Source organism: Nyctereutes procyonoides, unplaced genomic scaffold (assembly GCF_905146905.1).
Source record: "Nyctereutes procyonoides isolate TBG_1078 unplaced genomic scaffold, NYPRO_anot_genome, whole genome shotgun sequence".
Lineage (NCBI taxonomy): Eukaryota > Metazoa > Chordata > Mammalia > Carnivora > Canidae > Nyctereutes > Nyctereutes procyonoides.
In genome coordinates this window covers 26,193,808-26,218,754 of record NW_026575136.1, presented here as the reverse complement: position 1 = coordinate 26,218,754, position 24,947 = coordinate 26,193,808, and the positions used below count along the sequence as shown (strand labels likewise).

The window sequence follows — 24,947 nt, the reverse complement described above, 5'->3', positions numbered from 1 at the left end:
CACAAAGCTTGCTCATGTCTGCCCTAACAAAGTGGAGGGGGGACTGTAAGCTCTGTTGCTTGCCAGCTCCTTGGACCCGAAGAGGATTCCAGCAACTCCCCTGCCATTTGGCAGAGCTCTAGGACTGCATCTTTTATATTCCAGTTGTTCTTTTAAATTGCACATGCTTTTCTGTGTCCCAGGGCTTCTAGGGCAGGAGTGGGCTGGGTGCTCCCAGAGGCACCCAGGCTGCATATGGCACATATCCCCTGCTCCTATCTACACTGTCAAGGTGGTAACCATGGTGCCTGCCAGCCTGTGACCTGGAGAGTGTTCCAGTAGCTCTCCCAATGTTTGGCAGGGTTACAGGTGTGGTTGCTTTATATTTTGGTAGTACTTTTAACATGAGGCTTTTTCTGTGCCCCACAGCAGATGCATCTGCTCACAGACCCTCAGTACTATCCCTTCTCCCTGCAGTGACAGGATGGGGGCAGAGGGCCTCTTCATTAGGGTGTCTGCTGTACTCTACATGGTCCCTTTATCTTTGTGCAGCAACTGCTAGGCCTCAGCTCTTCAGGGCGAGTAGTCTGAGCAGTAGCAGTGGCCCGAGCAGTAGCAGTACCTACGCTGTGTCTGGGGAGGGGGGTGTGCAGGGCCTTCCTGCGTTGCCATTGGACCAGAACTCCATGTCGTCTTCTTAATCTAATCTAGGTGAAATATTCTTTATCCCTATACCTGCTTCTATTTTCCTTTGTTTTTATTTTTAACATCTGAAATAATTGTCTTCATTAAAAAATAATTGTTTTTTATTCAATGTCTCTAGTCAGGAGGGTTTAGGAAGTAGAGTTGACAGGATTTGGGGACACATGGCAGCTTCTGCCACTGTCAGGCTGGGGGCACACTGGGTTTGTGGTGCAGGTACCCTGGGAGGGGGGAGGCGGGGGGGGGGGGTGCGGGTGGGAAGGAGCGTGGGGCCCAACTCTGCCCCCCCCCTCCCCCCCGCCATCCTGCCTCCTGTGGCAGAGAAGCAAGGGTCTGAGGCCGGCGCAAAGGAAAAGCGAGAGTGATGGGGGGGGGGGAGGGCTGGATCTCGGGGCCGTGGGCGGTGTGCAGCAAGCGCCCCTAAAGGCCACACACCGTCCCTGGCAGTGGGTCCTGAGGCCTCCCGTGACCCTGCTGAGCCACGCCCAGGCCGCGGTGCTAAGGGTGCTAGACGGCCCGGGGCCGGGAGGGTGATGTGCGGGTGGCGGGCCGTGCTGGGCCGGGATCTAGGGGTGGGAGAGCCAGGAGGGCCACAGCATCCGGAAGGGGGTGGCGGTGGTGTGTGTGTGTCCGTTTTCACATCGTTTAAGGGGAGCCGCGTGCACACACTTCGGGGCTGGGAGAAGTGCCAGGAAAGAGACGGAGACGACGTGTAGGTGCCCAGCAAGGGGGTGGGGCCGCTCAGCAGGTGCTCGGCAGCTTGGGAAGGGGGTCAGGGAGCCTTGGTCTTTGGAGCTCCAGCGGGAAGGGAAGGGGAAGGAAAGGGGAAGGAGGGGGGAAGGAGGGGGGAAGGAGGAGGGAAGGAGGAGGAGGGCGGGGGAAGAAAGAGGAAGGAGGGGGGAAGGAGGGGGGAAGGAGGAGGAGGGTGGGGAAGGAAGGGGGAAGGAGAGACGGAGGAGGAGGAAGAAAGAGGAAGAAAGGGGAAGGGGGGAGGGAGGGGAGGAGGAGGGGGAAGGAAGGGGGAAGGAAGGAGGAAGGAGGGGGAAGGAAGGGGGAAGGAGAGGGAATGAAGGGGGAAGGAGAGGGGAAGAAGGGAGGAAGAAGGGGCAAGGAAGGGAAGAAGGGGGGGAGGGGGAAGAGGACAAGGCAGCCCTCTGCCCTTGCTCTTCCTGCCAACCGCAGCCTCATCCCCTAGAGCAGGTGACGCTAATGGAGATGAGACAAGGACAAAACCCCACACACTGTGATCCAAGGAATCTCACCACGAAATTTCAGGTGGAGAAGTAGAGAACTCATCAGAACGGGGCATGAAAACCCTATGCGAGCTATATGGAGACAGGGTTATAACGCAGGCCTAATGAGGTTTCCAGGAAAAACCCTCTGAGGTTTACCTGTGAGACATGGTGGCTTCAGCTCCTCAGGAAAAAGCAAGGGAGGCAGGGATGTGACCCACATTTCAATGAGCAATTAAAAAATTTTTTTTTTTACAATCACATTTGAACTTAATATTTCCCCTTGAAAGAAAATAAAGGGGGGACTTCTCTTGCTAAGCGTACTCTTTAGTCCCCATCCCCGCCCCCCACCTCCCCTCTGGTGACCATCAGTGTGTTCTCCATATTCAGGAGTCTCCTTCTTGGCTTGTCTCTTTTTTCTTTGCTCATTTGTTTTGTTTCTTAAATTCCACGTATGAGTGAAATCATTTGGTCTTTGTCTTTCTCTGACTTACTTCACTAGCTTGATCCTAACTCCACCCATGGTGTTGCAAATGGCCAGATTTCATTCTTTTTGCCGGCTGGCTGGCTGGCTGGCCGTCATATACATCTACTACGTCTCCTTTACGCATTCATTGACTGATGGGCACTTGAGCTGCTCGCATAGTCTGGCTACTGAAACAGGGCTGCAAAACAAACCTTAAGGGCGCATGTGTCCCTTTGTATTAGTGTTTTTATATTATGGGGGTAAATATTCAGTAGTGCCATTACTGGGTCCCAGGGTAGTTCTCTTTTTGACTTTTTAAGGAAAGTCCATACTGTCTTCCACATTGGCTGCACCAGTTTTTCATTCCCAGCCAAAGTGCAAGAGGGCTCCTTTTTCTCCACATCCTCACCAACATTCATTGTCTCTCATGGTGTTGATTTTAGCCTTTCTGACAGGTGGGAAGTGCTATCTCTTGTGTTTTCATTTGCATTTCTCTGATTAGGAGTGATGTTGAACATCTTTGCATGTGACTGTTGGCCATCTGGATGTTGTCTTTGGAGAAATATCTGTTCATGTCTCCTCATTTTTTTTTTTTTAAGATTTATTTTAGAGTGGGGGGAGGGGCAGAGGGAGAGAATCACTGAGCAGATTCCCTGCTGAATATGGAGCCTGATGTGGGTCTTGATCTCCTGACCTATGAAATCATAACCTGAGCTAAGACCAGGAGCCAGATGCCCAACCACTGAGCTATCCAGGTGCCTCTCTTCTGGTCATTTTTAATTTGATTACTTGGTTTGGGGTGTTGAGTTGTAGCAGCGCTTTATATATTTTGGATACTAACCCTCTATCAGATATGTCGTTTGCAAATACCTTCTTCAATTCAGCAGGTTGTCTTTTAGTTTTGTTGATTGTTTCCTTTGCTGTGCAGAAGCTTTTTATTGTGATGTAGTCCCAATAGTTTTATTTTTGCTTTTATTTCCCTTGCCTCAGGGGGCCTATCTAGAAAGATGTTGCTATGGCTGATGTTGCTCTGTGTTCTTAACAATTTTTATGAATTTTGGAAGGTGTCACACTTAGGTCTTTAATCCATTTTGAGTTTATTTTTGTGTATGGTGAAAGAAAGATGTCTAGTTTCATTCTTTTGCATGTAGTCATCTGATGTTCCCAACACTATTTGTTGAAGAGACTTTTTTTTTTCCCATTGGATACTAATTCTCCCTTTGTTTAATATTAATTGACCATATAACTGTAGATTTCTGGGTTTTCTATTCTGTTCTATTGCTCTATGTGTTTATTTTTATGCTAGTATACCATGCTCTTTTAATTACTACTGCTTTGTAGTAACCTTAAATCTGGAATTGTGATCCCTCCCATTTTGTTTTTATTTTTCCAGATTGCTTTGGCTATTTGAGATCCTTTGTGGTTCTATACCTATTTTAGGATTGTTGTAGTTCTGTGAAAAATGTGATTGGAATTTTGATAGGGATTGCATAAACATCTTAACAATATTTGTTCTTCCAATCCATGAACATGGAATGTCTTTCCATTTCTTTGTATTGTCTTGAATTTCTTTAATCAGGGTTTTATAGTTTTCAGAGTACAGGTCTTTTGCCTCTCTGGTTAAGTTTATTCCTATGTATTGTTTTTGGTGCAGTGATAAATGGGATTGTTTTCTTACTTTCACTTTCTCCTGCTTCATTATCAGTATTTGGGAATGCCGTAGATTTCTGTAGATTTTGGATTCTGTAACTTTATTCATTTATCAGTTTTAGTGGTTTTTGTTAGAATACCTAGGGTTGTCTATATATAATATCATGTCACCTGCAAATAGTTTTACTTCTTCCCAGTTTGGATGCCTTTTATTTCTTGTCTGATTGCTATGGCTAGGACTTCCAGTGCTGCATAAATAAAAGTGGCAAGACTGGACACTCTTGTCTTGTTTCTGATCTTAGTGGAAAATCTCTGCTTTTCTTTATAGAGTATATTAGCTGTGGGTTTGTCACATTTGGGCTTTGAGTTTTTTTGTCATCAGTGAATGTTGAATTTTGTCAAATGCTTTTTCTGCATCTATTGAGATGGTCACATAATATTTGTCTTTTTAAATATGGTACATCATGTTGATTTTTGTGGATATTGAACCATTCTTGCATCCTCAAAATCCCACTGACTGTCGTGAACAGTCCTTTTAATGTATTGGTTGAATGTGGTTTGCTAATATTTTGTAACAGATTTTTGAATAGATGTTCATCAGAGATATTGGCCCATAGTTTCATTTTTTTGTAGTGTCTTTGTCTGGTTTTGGCATGGGGTAATGCTGTCCTTGTAGGATGTATTTGGAAGCTTTCTTTCCTTTTTTATTTTTGGAATGCTTTTGGAATATTAAGTTAATAGGTATTAACTCTTCTTTAAATGTTTGGTACAGGGGATCCCTGGGTGGCTCAGCAGTTTGGCGCCTGCCTTTGGCCCAGGGCGCGATCCTGGAGTCCCGGGATCGAGTCCCACATGGGGCTCCAGGCATGGAGCCTGCTTCTCCCTCCTCCTGTATCTCTGTGCCTCTCTGTCTCTCTCTCTATGTCTATCATAAATAAATAAATAAATCTTAAAAAAAATAAATGTTTGGTACAATTGACCTATGAATGTTCTTTCATTATTGGGATTTGTTTGATTACAGACTCAATTTCATGACTTAATCACTCTATTCAGATTTTTTATTTTTCCTGATTCTGTTTTGGAAGATTATATGTTTCTAGGAATGTATCCATTTCTTCTAGGTTGGCCACTTTGTTGATATGTAATTTTTCACAGTAGTCTTTCCTAGTTCTGTGATGCTGGTGGTTACAACTCTGATTTCTGATTTGGTGTCCTTTTTTCTTTTTCTCCACTTGGTGAGTCTGGCTATCAATTTTATCTTTCCAAAGAACCAGCTCTTTGATTCTGTTGATGGTTTCTATTGTCTTTTTTAGTCTCTTTCATTTAACTTCTGATCTTTATTATTTTCTTCCTACTAACTTTGGGCTTTGTTCTTTTTCTAGTTTTTTAGGTGTGTAGGTTAGATTTAGATATTTCTTTTTTCTTTAGATACGCCTGTGTTGGTATAAATTTCCCTCTCAGAACTGCTTTTGCTACATCCCAAAGATCTTTGGATTATGTTTTCATTTTCATTTTTCTCCATGTATTCTAAAATTTCCTTTTTGGTTTCTTCATTGACTCTTTGTTTAGTGCACATGTTTGTGGTTTTCAAGGTTTTTTTTTTTCTTGTAATTGATTTCTAGTTTCATCCAATTGTATTCAGAAAAGATGCTTAAAATGATTTAAGTAGTAAATTATTGAGATTTGTTTTAAGACCTAACATATGAGCTCTCCCAAACCATGTTCCAAGTACATGTGAATGAAATGTATATTCTGTTTTTTTGGGGTGGGATGTTTTATATAAATCTATTAAGTCAACCTAGTTTACTGTGCCATTGAAGGACATGGATTCCTTATTGACTTTCTGCCTGGATGACCTATGATTGATGTCAGTGGGATGTAAAAGTCCTTTGCTATTATTATATCACTGTCAATGTTTCCTTTTTTAAAAAAGATTTTATTTATTTATTCATGAGATACCCACAGAGAGAGAGAGAGGCAAAGACACAGGCAGAGGGAGAAGCAGGCTCCATGCAGGGAGCCCGACGTGGGACTTGATCCCGGGACTCCAGGATCATCCCCTGGGGCTGAAGGTGACGCTAAACCGCTGAGGCACCCAGGCTGCCCAATGTTTCCCTTTTTTTTATTTGTTAACAGCTTCTTTGTTGTAAGCGCTCCAATGCTGGGTGCACAGATATTTGTTGTTGTACCCTCTAGTTGGATTGATTCTCTTATTTTGCAATGCCCTACTTTGTCTCTTGTTACAGTCTTTGTTTTGTCAAATAGGTATTGCCACTCCATCTCTTTTTTTTCCCTTTCAGATCCTATAATTGTTTAGCTTGTGAATATGGTAGATTAATTGTTTTAAAACTGTTGAACCAGTTTTGCATACCTGCAAGGACTATCCCACTTGGTGATGGTGTATAATTTTTTTTAATCCATTGCTGGGTTGGATTTGTTAATATTTTCTTGAGGATTTTTGCATGTAAGTTCATGAGAGAGATTGGTCTGCAGTTTTCTTTTTTGCACTATTTTTGTCTGGTTTTGGTACCAGGGTAATGCTAACTCTATTAAATAAATTAGGAAATAAAACAAGATGAAGTCTGAGAGGGAGACAAGCCGTAAGAGACTCTTAGTTATAGGAAACAAACTGAGGGTTGCTGGAGGGGAGGGGGTTGGGGGATGGGCTAAACTGGGTGATGGGCATTAAGGAGGGCACATGATGGAACGAGCACTGGGTGTTATATAAGACTGCTGAGTCACTGAACTCTATCTCTGAAACTAGTAATACACTATATGTTAATTAATTGAATTGAAATTTTGATAGAGAATAATAAGGGAATACTAAACCCAAAAAACACCCCTAATGGGGACCTAAATGGGACCACTTAGATGAAATGGGACCTAAATGGGACCACTTAGATGAAATGAACAAATTCCCTGAAAAACACAAATTATCACAACTCACCACATGTTAAATAGATTGTTTGAACAGCCCACAGCCCTATAACTATTAAGGAAATTGAAATCATTAAAACTCCCCAAAATGAAATCTCCAGGCCTAGATGGTTTCACTGGAGAATTCTACTAAGCTATTCGAGTTAATATCAACTCCACACAAACCCTTTTCCATCTTTGTTCCTCCCCCCGCCTCACCCCCCAATTTACACGGAATCTTTTTCCCTTTCAGTAAGTGTGTCTTTAGGTCTGAAGTGAGTCTCTTCAAAGTAGCCTTGACCCACCTTCCTTTTTTATCCATTCAGACACCCCATGGCCTTTATTGGAACACTGAGACCATTTGCATCGACCTAATTCATATAGAACCACCTAAATACATAGCAGTCTGTATTGATGATCACTTAAATTTGAACATATTCTATGATTTTATATAACGGAGTCCTCTGATATGCTACCTCCTGCAATAATTTAATGGACCCAATTCTACCCTTTGAATGGACCAATTTTATGACTTTCTAGAGAAGTTTTGAGTTGGGGATAGTTTCTCTTGCTGCTGCTTTCCATGCCTTAAGACAAAATTCTTAGAAACAAGCAATTAGAACCTCATCTCTCCAGGATCAAAGAGAGAGAGGAGTCAGGAAAAGGACCTCTTGTCACTTTTTAAAGGCCCCCAGTTGCTATGCTTTGCAGGATATGGAGGAAGGGGGTGCACAGTGGAAGAGGACAGAATCAGTCCCAACAATTGTGTTGAACATTTCTCAACTGTCAATATCAAGAACTAACTTCTAAAATACAAGCTTATAAACAGAAGCCATCCAGCTAGTGGTTAACTAGTGAGTGTGCAATATAGTCAAGTTTATAAGCTGTGCTTGTAAGACCACATTCGTCTTATTTACATCTAACTTTAATATAATTCATTCCTTTATGGGGCATGCAAGTGAGCAGTGGAGAAAGTGGTGCATCTGCAGTACTGGCTGGTGCTGAGGATTTCAACGCTTCCAGAAGATGCGGGCTAGGGAACTTTATTAGGCACCAGAAGTGCTTCAGCTTTTGTATCAAGCTCCTGTTGTGCAAATTCTAGTCTTGGTTGAGGATAGTCTCCAAAGTTTCTTGAGTCCCTCTCTGGACTTTCTTTTTCTATTTCATTTTCATGAATGATCCTTGATCCATGTGTATTTCCAGCTCAAGGGTTCTTTCTTGTAGGGCTGTGGTAGAGGGGTGAGTTTCAAAGGCCTGGTTATACTGTTTAAGGGAGTCCGGATTCCGGCTTTGGGTCCATTTTCACAAACATATGGTGCTGGCTAGCAACTGGCAGTGCCTGCCACGGACGGGGTGTATTGCTCTTCAGCTGGCAGGAGGAAGTGATGGTGTAGGGAGTCTGGGAATAATGCACCCACATAAGCAGGTTTGTACTGGGTTGGCTTGCTCCACTGTGTTCCCCAGGCAATTCGAACCCACACAGCATTCTCCTCAGCGTCTCGGGAGCAGACTCACATTTTCTACTGCTCCCTGAAGAATTGTCTCAAATGAACCTTTGACTTGTTCCATATCAAAAAGATCAAGGTCTTCACCTGGTCCTTTACTCTCTGAAAAACATCCCAAACTTTTGGTGCTGATGAAGTGGAGTATGAGTGGTGTTTATAGGGCTGCATCCTGGGGACTGGCACGCTTCTCCTCACAGAACAGAACTCAGTCCTGAACAAGAGATTCCTTTCTTTGCCAGAAGCCTATGGTCTGCAGTTGATTCTGACAATCAATCAATCAATCAATCAATAAATAAATTTCCCAGACTTGGAAGATTGTCATCTTTTAGACATTGGGATCTTCAAGATGGTTTTCTTGATAAACTCGGCAATGGTTTCATCCATCTCTTTGGTGTGTCTGTCACCACCAGGCGTGTCTCTTCTCTTGCTGCTTTTAAAATTCTCTTTAATCTTTGACATTTTAATAATTATGTGTCATAGTGTAGACTTTCTTGGGTTCATCTTGTTTTGAAACTCTGTGTTTCTGGAACCTGGAAGTCTGTTTCCTTCCCCAAGTTAGGGAAGTTTTCAGCTGTTATGTCTTCAAATAATTGTTCTGCCCCTTTCTCTCTCTCTTCTCCTTCTGGGTTTCCTATAATGTAAATGTTTGCTCACTTTTGCTCACTTTCTATTGTTCAAGAGCTCCCTTAACCTATCCTCATTTAAAAAAATTTTTTTTTCGTTCTGCTTAAATGATTGCCATCACCTTGTCTTCAGATTGTTGATCTGTTCTTCATTTTCTAATCTGTTGATTCCCTCGAGTGTATTTTTCATTTGTTACTGTTTTCTTCAATCCCAACTGGTGTTTTTTTTTAATATTTTCTATCACTTTGTTGAAATTCCCACTGAGTTCATCCACTCTTCTCTCCATCCCGGTGGACATTTTTATGAACATTTCTTTGAATTCTTTATCTGGTAGATTGTTTATCTGCACTTCATTTAGGTTTTCTAAGGTTTTGTCTCATTCTTTGAAGTATATTTTTCTGTCTCATTTTACATTACTTTCTGTATTGGTTTCTGTGAATTGGGTGGAACAGCTAGTTCTCTTAATCTTGATGGGTCGATCGTGTGTGGAAGCCCCCTGTGTAGACAGCGTGTGCTTGGTGATGCTGGCTGGCTGCAGCTGTTGTGGTCCTAGTCTGGGATTGCTCTGTTCCAGGGCTAACCTGGTGGTGTGGCTGGAACTGAGGTTGGCGTGGGCTGGAGCAGATGCAGGGCTTTCCCCCCACAGGGTGACCTGGCTGGATGCTGAAGGGAGTCAGCCACGAGCCTGGTGTGGTCCCAGGGCTCTACACACAGGTGGTGTGTAGGGGGTGTGGCTGGACCTGGGGGAGGTCTTTGGGCTCTCTATGCAGGGGCTGCCCTAGCAGGGTGTCTGGAGTGGAGGTGGGCATGGGCCAGGGGTCCAGGGTGCTCTGAGCACAGGATGACTCTAGGGCAGCTAGAGGTGAGCCGGGCATGGGCCAGGGGTTCCAGGGTGCTCTGCACAGGGGACTCCTGGGGAGTGACCTGTTGAAGTGACACAGGACAGCAGTGTGGTGCCACCGGTACAAAGCATTCCACCTCGGGGAGCTGGTTGGAGCTGTAATGAGTGCCATCTGGGGTCCTCCTGGTGGGATAGCGAGGGCTGCTGGAGTCTAGGAACTGGTGGCTCATCGGGTGTCAGGCCAGCTAGGGCCCCGGCTCCTTTCTCTGCACGAAGGTGGGAGCAGACCACAGAATGTGGCCCTCAGAGCCCCTGACCTGGCAGCTGTTTGATGAGGGTTTGGGTCTGGTTCCCTTTTATTTCCATTGCCTGTTTATACTGGGGCTTTTCTCCTCTACTCCACAGCAGTCTGCTCGTGGCCCCTGGGTAGTATCCTCACTGCAGCTCTGAGCGTCGGGCCTGGGGTTCCTTTGTTGCTGAGTCTCTGTCTCTCCTGTCGCTCCTTCAAGGGCCTCGCCATCATCGTCATCTCATCGTCCTGTAGAGGCTGCTCAGGGGGCCCTGAGCTCCTCTTCAGGGCAATTGCTCTGTACACGGCTGTAGATCTGGTGCGCCTGCAAGGAGGGGAGTTCGGGGCCTTCCTGGGTTGCCACGTGGGACTGAGGATCCTGAAAAGCTATATTTAACCTACTGAAATGTTCTAGGAAAAGGAATATTCCAGCAATTCTTAAAATGTATTCTTGGCCCTAAAACAAATAGAGTCTACTTTGTGTGCAAGATTTATTGCTGGCTTACAGCACAGATTTTGATTAAACAGAAAACTGATCTAAGAACCTTTAAACGTTAATTGTGGAGTAGTTTTCTTTAAGACCCAGAACAGCAAATGACCTATAAATGAGTTTACAAAGTCAACGTCTAGGGGATCCACATTTGGGAAAATGACTTTTGTGCTCATTTCTACTTTTTTTTTTTTTTAAATAGATAAGCTTAGTATTTAGAGTAAAGTAGTTTTTGGAATAAGACGCAAATAACAGTAATGACTAGAAAGTCATTATAACTTTAGTGTAAAGCCAGTTTTACTTCCACCTCTCTAGAAATAGAGGAATGACAATGGGAGTGGTTTGGTTGGTTATAACCAGATAGAAGAAAATTGTCTGCTGTTTCCTCCTTTGAAGAGGCTAGAACCCCGTGTCTCTGATTTGGAATAAAACAAAGGGACTCATGAACCAGAGCCCAACCAAAGCAGTGCTTGTTCGGGGGCACTTAAATTTAGGGTGGGGGACAGCATGGCTTTCTACTTTAGCCCACAGCCTAGAAGTGGAAGGAGATGAGATTCCTTTGCTCATTTCCTTCTGCCAAGGAAGGGGCAATATGCAGGGTCTATGGTCCACCTTCACACAGGCTCAGTGTGGTGACCCCATGTGGTTGGCACAGCCACCCTTACACCCAAGCTCCGGTGTGGCCATCCAGTGCTTGGATGGAGTGATGGCTCGATGCCGGTGCCTCTTGAACGTGCTGAATGGATGGACATGGGGAATGAGGAGGGTGTGCGGTGCCTGGGGAGCTTGCTTCCTGTTACTAGTCCAAAGCTCTGTCTGCGACGTGTAGTTCACACTTTCACTTACTGATCAGGGCAACAGACTTGCCAAAATCAGTCTGAGTTTGGTTGTAATTCTGCTATGGGGTGGGATGGGGGGTGGGGGACACCCTCTACGGTCATCTTTCAAATATGCAGTGATATGAACAGGTTCATGATAGCTGAAGGACAAAAGGGAAATTAAAAATCTGCATAGATTAATTTGCAGAAAATTTATGTTGCAGGAGGAACTAAAAGAAATTCAGTGGTTAAGAAAGGAGAAAAGCCGATTTTCTCTACCATTACTTCCTCTCTGCTACCTGTAACAATCCCAACAGATGTTCCTCTAAGGGTTTTTAATTTAAAAAGCTACTTTTTGCTGTGTTGCCGATTATCTTGTCTGATCGTTGTTAGTTCACTTACAGCTGTAACACTTCCACTTACATAAAGCAATTTGTAGAGAGGAAAGCCTTAAGTACGTACCTGGTTTGATCACGGGGGAGGCAGGCAGGGCAGACAATACAAGCCCCACACTTACCAGAAATCCTCCTCCACGCGGGTGAGTTCACAGCGTCCTCCAGTGAGTGCTCACATGCGCGTAGACACGAGCAGGAGCTGCTCTCTATCCCCCCACCGGGTGGAGCCGGCGGAGAGCTGATTCTCAGAGGCTGAGCTGTAAGATCTGACACGCGTTGTGGACTTTTCTTTCTTTCATCAGGGGGATGGGGAACCGATGGATGCTGGAGCCCGACTTCAGCTCTCCCGGCAACGCTAGGATTCTGGCTACACCTCATGACAGGTCCCCTTGTCAGGTTCCCACGTTCCAAGGCCCAAGGCCCATCTACACTGGCACATCACGTGGTTTACTGCAGCTTCCCTGCTGGTTTAACGGGGGTGGGGGGTGTGGTGGGTGGGTTGGGGGTTGCTCACCATCAGGAGGCTAGGAAAACCAGAGGGAACTTTCTTCTGGAAGAGTGGAGGAAGGATAAAGATAGAGAACGAATCCAATCTCACCAGCAGGTGGTGCTGTGACAAAAGCAATCAAGAGCAACCGGGTCAGCCAGGTTGGGTGTCTGGGCTCCAGTGCCCCTTCAAAGCCTCCGTGGGCACACGCCTGGCAGCATGTGGTTGACCAACACCAAACAACTTCTAGGTTCTCCCATCGGGACCCTTTTGGGTCTCCACAAGGCTGCAAGCTTGCTAGGCTTCTGCTCTAACCCCCTTCCGCTCTCTGTCCTCAACCCTTTCCCAATCCCCTGGCCTTCCTGGAGGAAGCAGGGAATGTAGCAGGAGAGGCTGCTCTTCTCTCTCATACTCACTCTGGAGAGCCCTTGGCTTCAGAGACCTTCGTGTGTTAAGCACTTTACAGTTTTATAAGCAGTTCTACCTGTATCATTAGATGCCACCTTGACAAGCAGAAGTGAAAAGAAACTGCTCAGAAAACCAAGTGGAAGCCCCACGCAAGTGCAAGGAGACCCAGAAGCACGGCTCCCCGTCTGGCCACCTAAGATGCGCTCCTCCGTTATCTTTCATCCACAAGCTGTGTACCCCGAGCTCCTACAGGACGAGACCTTGCCCCTTCTGTCTGCAGTACCTCACCTGTGGTGTGTGCTCAGCGGGACTTCATGATCTAATCAACGGAGAAGTGAGCTCTGACTGGACCCAGGAAAACACCAGCTCCAAGTCTGTACCTCTTCTCCCACACCAGCCACTGAAGTTAGGACACCAGCTAAGTCTTTCCACGGTACTCGCCGATCCCAGTGGCTGCCCCTGGCACCGGTAGCTGCTGTGGGATCAACCCGTCATGGCATCTTCCAATTATTGCTGCCTCAGTTGGCCACATTCCCGCAGCAAATGTTGAGTAGTGTGGCAGCGAGCCGCAGCGTGAGTCTCGGTATGGCCCAGGGGCTTGGGGAACTGAGGAAGTCCAGGAACTAGCCCACATCTTCTGTAGTGAACAAGGCACTCTTATGAAATTCCAGAGCTTTCTGAGTATGCCCTGATCCCTCTGGAGCAGAGCAAAGACTAAGGAAGGCAAGGCACTGGGGGCTGGGCGCAGGAGCCTGAGCTGGCTTGGCTTCCTGCCTGGGCTTGGGCAGTCTTGTCCCTTGGTGCCTGGGTCCCTTACTGGGTGGAGTTCATTCTTCTATGATCTTAGAGCATGTGTACAAGTAGCTGGGCCCAGAATGAAGCACTGACGTTACCAAGACAAGGCTGGTCTGCTCATCTGATTTCCGCTCCCAATGAAAGAGCCAGACAGTCCATCACTGAGTCTACGCAATGAGAAATGCTATGTGCCCTGTCCTGGCCCTGACCTAGCCAGGGACCACTGGGAAGCTGGTCCATGTGAGACAGAGATGATTAGTAGCATGTTTAACATGTGGTTCAAGGGATGTAGGGTTGGGGTGAAGGGGGGTGCTGCAGTCAGCAACGTCAGCTGGCAAAACCGGATTTCCCGGTGGACCCCACTGTGCCATAGTTCTGTCTGCGAGCGGTGGAGAGGGGGGCAGCCGCTCCTGACTCTCGCTCTTCACATAAAGGTCTAGTAACCTGTTCATGTGGGTGGAGGGGCCCCTGAGAGAATTGGAAAGAACTTGGCTTTGCGGGAGCAGTTTCCCCAGGGATCTCCTCTATACAACCTCTATCTATCCCTGCGTGATAAAGCCTTTCTATTTCCTGTTATTAAGAACAGCTCTGCAGATTGTTAACCATAGGGTTGATTTCACTAGCTCATTCAACATCGGCTAACCAGCGGGTGTTTTCCCTTAAACAAAACTAGTGGCCCCACAGTTACACCCATTTATTCCAAACCCAAGTTGGGTGTGATCTGCTCGAGACACACCTGGCTCCCGGGACAAAAGCAGATGGGTCCAATACTTGTAAATTTTGTATTTATTATAACAAAAATTATGACATGTTCATTTGTGCATTCTGCTTTAATATAACTCTTGGTATGTAAATGATCTAATTGAACGCTATACAATCATGCTGATTGTGGCAGCAGTAAGGAACACAAAAAGTGTCTGCAAAAGTCAGGAGGGTTGGGGGGGGGGTGGACAGGGGAGGAGGAAAAAAGGTGCAGAGGCCCCTGGGGTGCAGGTTTGTTTCTAGTGGCCTAAGGTCCACCCTATCTGAACAGAAGTGCTCTTGGCTGCTCAGCCTTCACACTGCGGGGTGGGCAAGGGAAGGGGAAGGAAGAGGCAAGTCAGTGGTGTGGGCTGTGTCCTTATGCCAAAACTACAAAACATCTGAAGCGTCACTATACAACACTGAGCTATTTACAATAGAAATTTCTCAATCAACTGTTCTCTCAGAGAAAATTAGTGAATCCCAGTGACTTAAGTCACCTGACAGAGTAAAGCAACTCCTAGGAGTTAGTCTCCATATTCTACAAATGTCTATCATTTTCAAGACAAAAAAAAAAAAAAAAAAAAAAAGCCTTTCCCCCAAAGAAATACAGAATTACAATATTATTAAATCATTTAGCACTGGCAACCTGCCCTGCCTTCCAAACAAAACAACAAAAAGCCGTTTTAAAAAATATTACATTATCATTAACTGTTTCTCTGTAATATATTAAACCTTTTGTTCTTTGTCTTTACACATCTGATATGTTAGGGGAAGAGGTTAACAAATTCAAATCATATTGGTAAAGCATCACTAGAAGAAAAGTGGTAATTGTTTTTAAAAATGGCCAACAGAAGGAGAACCTACAGAGGAGGTGCCAGGACAGGGTAGGGGCGTGGGAGAGGGCGTGGAGTGAACCCCTGGTTTAACGTGAGCCTGGGAGACTCTTTCTCGGTTAGTTTATTTGCCAACGGGCGCCCGGGGGGGTCATAGTGGCGTGTCACAGTAGTCCGGCAGCGGGTCCCCGGGGCTCGGCCTTGGCGCCGGCTGCAGGCCCGCAGGCTGCTGCTGCTGCTTCATCATCTCCTTGACCTCCTCCTCCAGCTCCGGGGGGATGATGAACTGGTCCTCGGGGTCCGGCTGGGCCGGCGCCGCGAAGTAGCCCCCAGGCTTGCGGAGCGGCGCGTCAGCGGCCACCTCGATCACGTTGTGGCTCCTCTCCTGGGGTGCCACTGAGCCGTTGGGCCTGCGCCGCCCGATGGTCCCTGCCGCACCGTCCGGCCTCCGGGGCAGCCCCGGCTCGTCCTCGTTGGCGCTGGTGACGATGCCCTCGTCGCTGGCCTCGGCCGGCACGTGCAGCAGGCGCTGCGCCTCCTTCTCCCTGGCGCGGCCGCAGTGGATGTCCACCTCGACCTCCACGCGGCTGCCGTTGCTGAAGACGCCCTCGATGGGCTCCTCATCGTCGCTGTCCAGGCCGTTGTCGGAGAAGGCGCTGGAGAAGGTGGCGCTGGACAGCTGGCGCTGGAAGGCGCTGGCCAGGCCCCCGGGGTGCAGCGTGCAGCGGGGCTCGCTGGCATAGGCCGGGCTGCTCTCGGCCAGTGCACCCGACGGCGGCTCGTCCGAGGCCGTGGAGCCCACCTCGCTGCTCATCTCGGACGTGGACAGCTCGCTGCTCATCTCGGAGGCCATGCCGCTGCTGGAGGACGGCACACCCAGCGCGTCGGCCGGCCGGTCCTTGATCACCATGCTGACGGACGGCGGGAAGATGCCGGGGCTGGGCGGTGGCCCGGCGCCCCCTGCGCCCAGCTCGCAGCAGCAGAAGCTGTCCTCCGTGACGCTGAGCTGCACCACCACGGCGCTCAGGCTGTCGTGGCAGCCGTAGCTCTGGGCCAGGGTGCATAGCTTCTTGGCGGCGGCCAGGGCGTCGGGCACGTGGCGCACGGCGGCCACTGCCTCCTCGCTGGACAGGCTGTCCCACAAACCCTTGCTGCCCAGGATGAAGAACTCGTCCTGGGGGGTCAGGGGCACCGACTGCACATGGGGGCGCGGCACCACGCTGGGGTGCAGGAAGGTGTAGCCCAGGATGCGCGTGGACTCCGTCACGCCGTTCACCTTGCCGTCCTGGAAGGGGAGGGGAGGGGAGCCCCAAATCGACATTAACGCAGGTGGGTGGCCGGCCAGACTCGCTCATCTTCTCCAGGGCATCGTGAGCTTCCACCGCGGTGGCGGGGCTGCGCTCGGCTCTGTGGGAACCTAGGAACCTGGGGCCGGTGCATGGCTGCGGGGATGTCTCTGGCGTCCCGCCCCAATTTCCACGCACACAGGGTGTGCTCGGCATCTTGCCATGAGTCAGTGACCAGAGTGAACTCCGAGGGCCCAGACTGAAGGAGCGTGTGAAGCCCTAGGACACACTTACTCCAGGGTTTCTCAACAGTGTGGCCGTACCCTTGGGGGAGCCGTCCTGGGCACTGGAGGATGTGGAGCAGCACCCCTGCCTCTACCTACCACACACCCAAAGCACTCTCCACTCAGCTGTGAAAAACCAAGGTCTTCAGACATTGCCAAATGTCCCCGCGGGGGGTTGGGAGTGGGCTGGGTTGCAAAAGAACCCCTGGTTAAAAGCCACTCACTGCCTTACTCAAAGGGAACAGGAGGTATGAACCAAAAATCACAACTGGCTACACTTACACAGATACACTGGCCCTGGAAGACAGGATGGATACGTTACTGTCCCTACTTTGCTGATGAGAAACTGAGGCTCAGAGGCTTACAGGTTCAGGCTGCAGCTGCAGAGCCAGGATCTGAGTACCAGCAGTGTGGCTTCTGGAGTGGCACCCTCGGGCACCAAACCAGCACCTTCACAGAGGGGGCCTGTGCATGTCAGAGGAGCTAAGGGCCTGAAGCACTGGGCATAGCCTCCGACGCAGGGAGGCCATGGAGAAATGCTTTATTGTCCTATGCATGATGCCTTCAGACCTCTTGGACAAAGGATTTACTTTGTGACACTACAGATTTGGAAGTTTGCTGATCCTGCCGTGACCCCGGCCCCATCTTCCCCACCGCTCTGAGGAAAACCGTGCTCTCCTCACCTCCGTGATAATGGCCTTGTGCTGTTTAATTCTCTTCCGTTCTTCTTCACAGCTCATGACGTATGATCTGGACAGAGGCAACGGCTTCCCGTTCCGACAGAGAACCGTTTGGCACTTGCCCACGTTAGCAGAGGTCAAGGTGAAGGATCCTCCTGGGTCCACAGGGTCATGCTTGATATGACAGAGGACAGCAGCACCTCCAAGTTTCTGTCCGGCTGTTCCAAGTTTCCTGGAATCCCAAACCCAAACACAACCTGTCACATGTCAGTTTTGCTAATTCAATAGGAACAGTGGCCCCTGGGCAGGGCTAGGAGGAAAAATAGAGCCTGGGGGGGTCCACTGGCCTCTTTCACCAAAGTGCTGTTCAGTATCTCCAAGGAAAAGGGCTTATGGAATCTGACCCCAACCCCACCTAGGGATCAGTTTCCCACCAAAGGAGCCCTTGGCCTGCTGCATCCAGCCTGCTGCTCCCTTATCCCCAGGCTCCACAGACAGCAGGAAAATAGCCACTTTCCCCCCTATCCACCTCTTTAAATCTCCTCTGCTCCAAGCAGAGGGAACTGAAGGGCTTGCTTCAGCAGGTACATCTGTACCACACCCCCAGACAGGTGTACTTCAAGATGACCTGGCCACCCTCTTCTCCTTTAGAAGGATGTTTGCTGGGATGACCACTCATGTTTTTGCCTTATATATGGGGAAGACTTTCTAAACCAGTATTATCTATTCCAGAATATTCACAGGAAGGACATTCTAGTGACCAGGCTCCAAAGTGCTGGTGATATACCCCTTTTATTCGTGACCCCTACTCTACAGACTGAGCACACAAAGCACTTACAAGTTCTGACAAAAGGAGCCAAGAACTCCTCTCACAAGCCCCGTGGATGGCACTACCCCAAGGCGCCTGCGGATCCCGAGTGGCACAGAAGCAAGAAGGCTAAGACGGACTCCTCTGTTTACAGGGGCAGACCGCAGGCACTGTCAGCTCCTATCAACCATCCACATTAGGCGAGCAGCGGTACCAGCAATAGAAACTCAGGCTGCCTACTTGAATGAGTTAGGATGTCATGCACAAGGAGACACAGTTCCTCCAAGGGCTGAAAAGATCATCCATATCCCATGTCCTCTTAATGGGGAAAATAAGAAGCATATAAATGGCCCTGGAGATGGGCTGACAATTTGGGTCTTTAAGCTCCGACCTGTGGACATCCATGACTGGACCGGCAGGCACTGCTTGCTTCATTCCAAGGCACAATGATTGCTCTTAACAAAAGCCAGAAATTGGATGGTAGTTGTGGAACAGCATAGCTGGGAAGAAATCTGAGGTAGGGTTTTTTTTTTTTTTTTAAGATTTTATTTATTCATGAGAGACAGAGAGAGAGAGAGAAAGAGAGAAAGAGAGGCAGAGACATAGGCAGAGGGAGCAGCAGCTCCATGCAGGGAGCCTGATGCAGGACTCGATCCCAGGACTCCAGGATCACGCTCTGAGCCAAAGGCAGATGCCCAACTGCTGAGCCACCCAAGCATCCTGAGGTTCTTAATTCTTACTTGGTGCGCGCATGTCTATAAAAAGACCTCTTTGGGCTGCCTGGGTGGCTCAGCAGTTTAGAGCCTGCTTTCGGCCCAGAGTATGATCCTGGAGTCCTGGGATCAAGTCCCACATGGAGCCTGCTTCTCCCTCTGCCTGTGTCTCTGCCTCTCTCTCTCTCTCCGTGTCTCTCATGAATAAATAAAAAATCTTAAAAATAAATAAATAAATAAAAAGACCTCTTTAGGGTGGGAGTATGAAGGGTGTGTGTGCACATGTATGTCTGTGCATATATTCCCCCTGCCCCCAGGACACAATGGTGGTAAAAACAGAAAAAGATCGATCGGGGTGGTTGTTGGACATTGGAGTCTTATTGCCCCAGGTCAAATTCTGGTTGTGCCATCTACTAGCTCAAAAGAAAAATTTGTTTTACTTCTCTACCTCAGTTTCTTAGTAAAGTAAGTGCATTTTACCCAGAGAGATGATGTTATGGTACGGCACAGTGAGGTATTTAGAACAATGACTGGTAGATAGTATGGGCTCACTAAATATTATCTATTGTCAGTATTTAATTGCTAATGGTACATGCCCACTAGAATATGAAAGTCGGAGGGAAGTGTAGCAGATATTTTTTCTATTGCTGTTATGAATTTACTTCCTCTGGCAGATTACCATGGAGGGAGAAAGGAGAACTCCTCATTGTTCTCATGACCTTTATCACACTCCCCATTTCCTGGGCCCACAGGAGTGTTTGCAGTACAGTATGAACAGGCAATTCCTTTACAACCTACAAAGCCATTAAAGTGACATAAGAAGGAGCAATTCTTTGAAGGAGGGAACGCTTGTAACATTCATCCCTAAGAGTTACAACATTCCATAGTTTCTATGGTGACTGAAAGCCCTAAACAAAATTCCTGTCTTTGACTCGGCCTCCTACAAAGTTGTCTGAACATCAGTATGTCTCAATGAAACACGGTCCATCCTGATGCTTACGTAAAACCAGATCACCTGAATGCATCTTACATACCCACATGTGAGAACAGTGCCTTGAGACTATTGGGCAAACGGTCTATGCTCCTCGCAGGGACTCTAAATTTTACCTTTGCATAACAATGAACGTATTGACCATGTATTCTTCTTCATTTTTTGTTTTCTGCAGCTCTTCAGCCAAAATGTCACTCATAGTGCACTGGAGAAGGTAGGGCACCTCCACATTACGGTCTCCATCAAACACCCCATAGAGGGCCTCCCGGTTGTCGCAGAAGTTGTTCACCGACAGGGCTGCAACGCACAACCTGCAGAGCAAGAGTGATGCGTGCTAAGTCTACTCATCTTTTCTTGCCCACCCAGCGCTATTAACAGTCTTATCTCTTTCTTCATGACCTCATATGGGTTAAAAATAAACCTAAGGTTAACCAACCCCAGCTAATTTATTTCATAAATCAAAGAACAGTGATTAGCACTGATACTTCATGATGCCCGCCACCTCCACCACCCTATCTTCTGATTTTTAAATGGCAGTGAAAGAAAGAGTACAGGAGGTATGGGAAAGAATACAAGATTCTGAATCCACATGTCCATATTCATTCATAAAATATTTAGTAAGGAGCCCTCATTGGGCAAAAATGGAGTTAAAGCTAAAACACTGCGATCTTTTGTAGGTTTTCATTTTTTTCCCAAACAACCTAAAAAGGCAGGAAAAAACAAAACCCAAACCTATGGAACAGTATTCAGACACTGGCTGATAAGAAGTACAGGTCAGAGAGCAAGCATGAAGCCTGCCCAGCTGATTGCCTGGAGAAAGTTTCTGGGCTGCAGGCAGAGTACAAGAGGTGGGATAGCTGCCTACACCAGAGTCCCTGCACTCCAAGCTCTACAGAACCATGTTGTTTCCAAGTAACTTAACTCTGTCCCATAGCATCTCCAAAATTAAACACAGAGGGGAAAGATGACTGGCAGAAAAATCAGAGGCCAGGGCATTAGTGAGTGCTGGGGTAACCTCAAGCAGCCAAATACCCAGGGAACTGGAGTCTTCAAAAGAGAAGTGAGACAGGAAAAACCTTTGAAGAGAATGGTTGAAAAGATTTTAAATTGGAAGAAAACTATAAACCTAATAGATATAAAAAGCTCAACAAATAGTAAGAAAAAGAAAATGGGAAAAAAAAGGAACAATTTCTTAATATCGGGAATAAAGGCAGGGCAAATAGGATAGAGAAGAACATAACCTAAGGAGGAACAAAGCCACGAATGACAGCAGACTTGCAGAAACCATGCAGAAGACAGTGGAGCAACATTTTTTTTTTAAAGTACTGATAGTGGGGGAAAAAAAAATGAAAAAACAAACAAACCCGAAACTATCAACCTGGCTTTCTAAGTCAGTGAAAATTGCTTTCAAAAGTTAAGGTGCAATGAAGACATTTTGAGACTCAATTTACTACCAAAAGATGAGCAGTATAAGAAATATAAAAGGAATACATGAAGCAGAAGAAAATACCAGATGGAAATCTGAATCTACATAAAAGAATGAAGTGTACAAGAAATGACAAATAGATGAGTACATATAAAACTCTTATTTTAAAAGTCATTTTAGAATAGTGGTTCTCAATGGGGGCAATTTTACCCCCAGGACACATTTCTGATGGTCACAGTTCTATTGATATTTAGTGGGTAGAGGTCAGGGATGCTGCCAAACATCCTACAATGCACAAAACAACAGTCCCCTCCCTGTCCAATGATATTACCTGGTTCAAAATGTCAATAAGTACTAAACTTGAGAAACACTGCTTTAGAAAATGCCTACTTAAAGTAAAAATTATAACCATGTATTTTGGAATTTATAACAGGAGTAAAATATGACAATAGCACAAAGACCAGGGGAGGGGAAATGGGAGATACATATTGTATCTTACATTGTATCTTACACAAGGTTCTTACATTGTGAAATGATAGCCTAATTACAGTTTATCTTCAAATAACAAGTTAAACGTTATGCCTTTTGTTTAGTGTGTATAGTATAACTAATAAGAATGAATAAAGGAGATAAAATGGAATCATAAATCCAAAAGAAGAAAAAGAGAAAAGAAATGGAAAACAGATGAGACAAATAGAAAAGAGTTGGCAGATTTAAACCTTAGCATATTAATTTCATTAAATATACAAGTGGTCCAAATACTGCCCCAAAAGACAAGTCAGATTGGATTAAAAACAAAACAAAAAAAACCCCAAAAAACTCCCAAAACATCTAACTATATGCTGCCCATAATAAATCTACTTTAAATATAAAAGGACAAATAGGTTAAAAGTAAAAGGATAAAAGATATACTATGTTTATACTAATCAAAAGAAAGCCAAAGTTGCAGTAATATCAAAGTATATTACAGAACAAAGAATATTACAGTCATTTCATAATGAACTGATCCTTTTCATCACAAAGCTACAATGTATTAGGTGTTTATGCAATTAAGACAACTTGAAATACATAAGGCAAAACTGATAAAACTAGGAGAAACCAACCCATAATTATAGGCTCTCAGCCACTGACCGAACAAGTAGATAATCAGTAAGGATATTCAAGACACAACAACATTATGGATCAAGTTGATCTAATTGACACCTTACCGCAACAACAGAATACTCATTTTCCCCAAATTCAGAGAATATTTACTGAGACAGACCATAATCTAGGCCAAAATAAGTCTCAATAAATTTAAAGGATTCAAGTCATTCAAAGTACATTCTCTATTTTGGAAAAACCTGCTTAGAAGGCAATCTATAGCTCTATATGCTGATATTAGAATATTAATCTTCTAAGCTCAAATCAGTGACCTAAGCTTCTATATTAAGAAACTAGAAAAGAGCAGAACAAACTGAAAGCAAGCAGAAATCAATGAACTAGAAAACAAATATAATAGAGAAAAACCAACAAGACCAAAAGCTGGTTCTTTGAGAATATTAATAAAATCTATAAACCTCAAACCAAACTGATCAGTATAAAAAGACAAATTACCAATATCAGGAAGGAGAATAGGAGAGCCATTACTATAGATCCTACAGATTTTAAAGGATAATATTATGAACAAGTTTGTCAATAAATTTGAAAACTAGGTGAAAGGGATAAATTCCTTGAAAGACCTAGATTACCAAAATTTATTCTAGAAGAGAGAGAATCCCATAGCAGAGAAATAGAATGTGTAGTTAGGAGCCAAAGAAAATTCCAGGCCAACATGGCTTTTATTGGTAAATTCTCCAAATATTTAAGGAAGAAATATCAGTTCTGTACAAACTCTTCAAGAAACCTGAAGAAGAGGAAATACTCTTCAACTCATTTTATGAGGCCAGTGTTACCCTGATACCAAAACCAAAGACATCACAAGGAAACTACAGGCTAATATCCATCATGAATGTGGACATGAGCAACAAATTATCAGCATATTGAATCCAGCAGCATATGAAAGGATAATATATCATGACCAAGTGGAATTTATCCTGGGAATGCAAAGCTGATTCAACATTCAAAAATCAATGTAATTTACCTATCAAGAGACTAAGGAAGAAAACATGATCATCTTAATTGAATGCAGAAAAAGCCTATGATAGAAACTCTTAGCGAACTATGATTATAAGGGTATTTTTTTTTAAAAGATTTTAGTTGAGAGAGACAGAGATAGTGAGAGCTAGCACAAGCAAGGAAGAAAGGGAGAAGTAGGGAGCCTGACCTAGGACTTGATCCCAGGACCTTGGGATCATGACTTGAGCCAAAGGCAAATGCTTCACTGACTGAGCCACCCAGGCACCTGGAAAGGGAATTTTCTTAACTTGATAAAGGGTGCCTACAAAAATACCTTCAGTTTTTAATGTGAGAGAATATATTCTCACCAAAGAAGATATATGGATGGATGATAAATGAATGCATGTGACGATGATTAGCATCATTAGTCATTATAAAAGGCAAAATTAAATCACAATGAGCTATCACTATTAGAATAGCCAAAACTGCCACAACCACCTTATTATAACAGGAAACACTGGTGAGGATATGCAACTAGAATTCTCACACATTACGGCTGGGAATGCAAAACTGGAAATGAATTTGGCAGCCTTATGAAACTTAATATATAATCCTATGGGGTAAATACCTATGAGTAGAAAACACATGTTCACACAAACACTTGTACATGACTCTTGATAACATTCATATTTGTATTTGCTAAAAATTTGAGACATTCTAAATAGATTTCAAATGGTGAATGGATAAACAATACATTCATGCAATGGAACACTTAGCAATAAAAAGGAACATGTGACATCACAGATGAATGTAAAATGCATTATGCTAAATGAAACAAGGTAGACTGAGGGGGCTGTATTCTATATAATTCCATGAATCTGACATCCTAGATGAGGCAAAACCAAGGCAACAAAAAGGTCAAGAGTGGCCAAGGGCTGAGGTCAGGAGGTGAACTGACACAGAAGGGGCACAGAAGTCTGGGGAGTGGTGGAACTGCTCTATAACTTGACTGCAGTGGTGGTTATACAATGACATTCCTCATCAAAACCTGTAGGGCTGTACTCCTAACAGGGTGAATATTACTGAATATAAATAACTTCTAATTGTTTATATATTAATAAAAACAAGCATCTGATCTACATCATGGTTAGACTGAGTTTTGAACCTGAAAAAATAATCCTAGCTCTTGAGGAGCTTAACAATAGCTCACACTTACTTTCCTATATAGCACATCTTGTTCTAAGTACTTCACATATGTGGGACTCAGGATCCTTACAACAACTCTGAGGACAGGCATTGGTTTTAGTACCATTTTACAGTTGAGGAAATTTAGCCAAAGTGAGGTAGAGTAACTGCCTAAGGTCACACAGCAAATAAGTAGGAAGCCCAGATTCAAAGCCTGGCTCTTATCTCAATACCTTGAAATCCTTGCCTCTATTAAAAAAAAAAAAAAAAAGAAAAGAAAAGAAAGAAAAAAAAAAGTTATCC

At 45.4% G+C, this 24,947-nt stretch overlaps 1 protein-coding gene and 1 pseudogene across 1 annotated transcript in view; both read right to left on the bottom strand.

Moving 5' to 3' along the window:
* Window positions 1-7,852: 7,852 nt before the first annotated feature.
* On the bottom strand, window positions 7,853-13,504 carry LOC129495400 (centromere protein N-like; annotated as a pseudogene).
* Window positions 13,505-14,354: 850 nt separating this feature from the next.
* The window catches only part of LOC129495517 (PH domain leucine-rich repeat-containing protein phosphatase 1-like), a 209,174-nt gene continuing 198,581 nt past the window's right edge, over window positions 14,355-24,947 (bottom strand). Inside the window, exons 15-17 of the mRNA XM_055303106.1 lie at window positions 20,053-20,247; window positions 17,428-17,656; window positions 14,355-16,459 (exon numbers count right to left, since the gene is read on the bottom strand). Of these exons, the coding sequence (XP_055159081.1) occupies window positions 15,326-16,459; window positions 17,428-17,656; window positions 20,053-20,247 (1,558 nt within the window). The 3' untranslated portion in view covers window positions 14,355-15,325. The remainder of the gene's footprint in view (window positions 16,460-17,427; window positions 17,657-20,052; window positions 20,248-24,947) is intronic.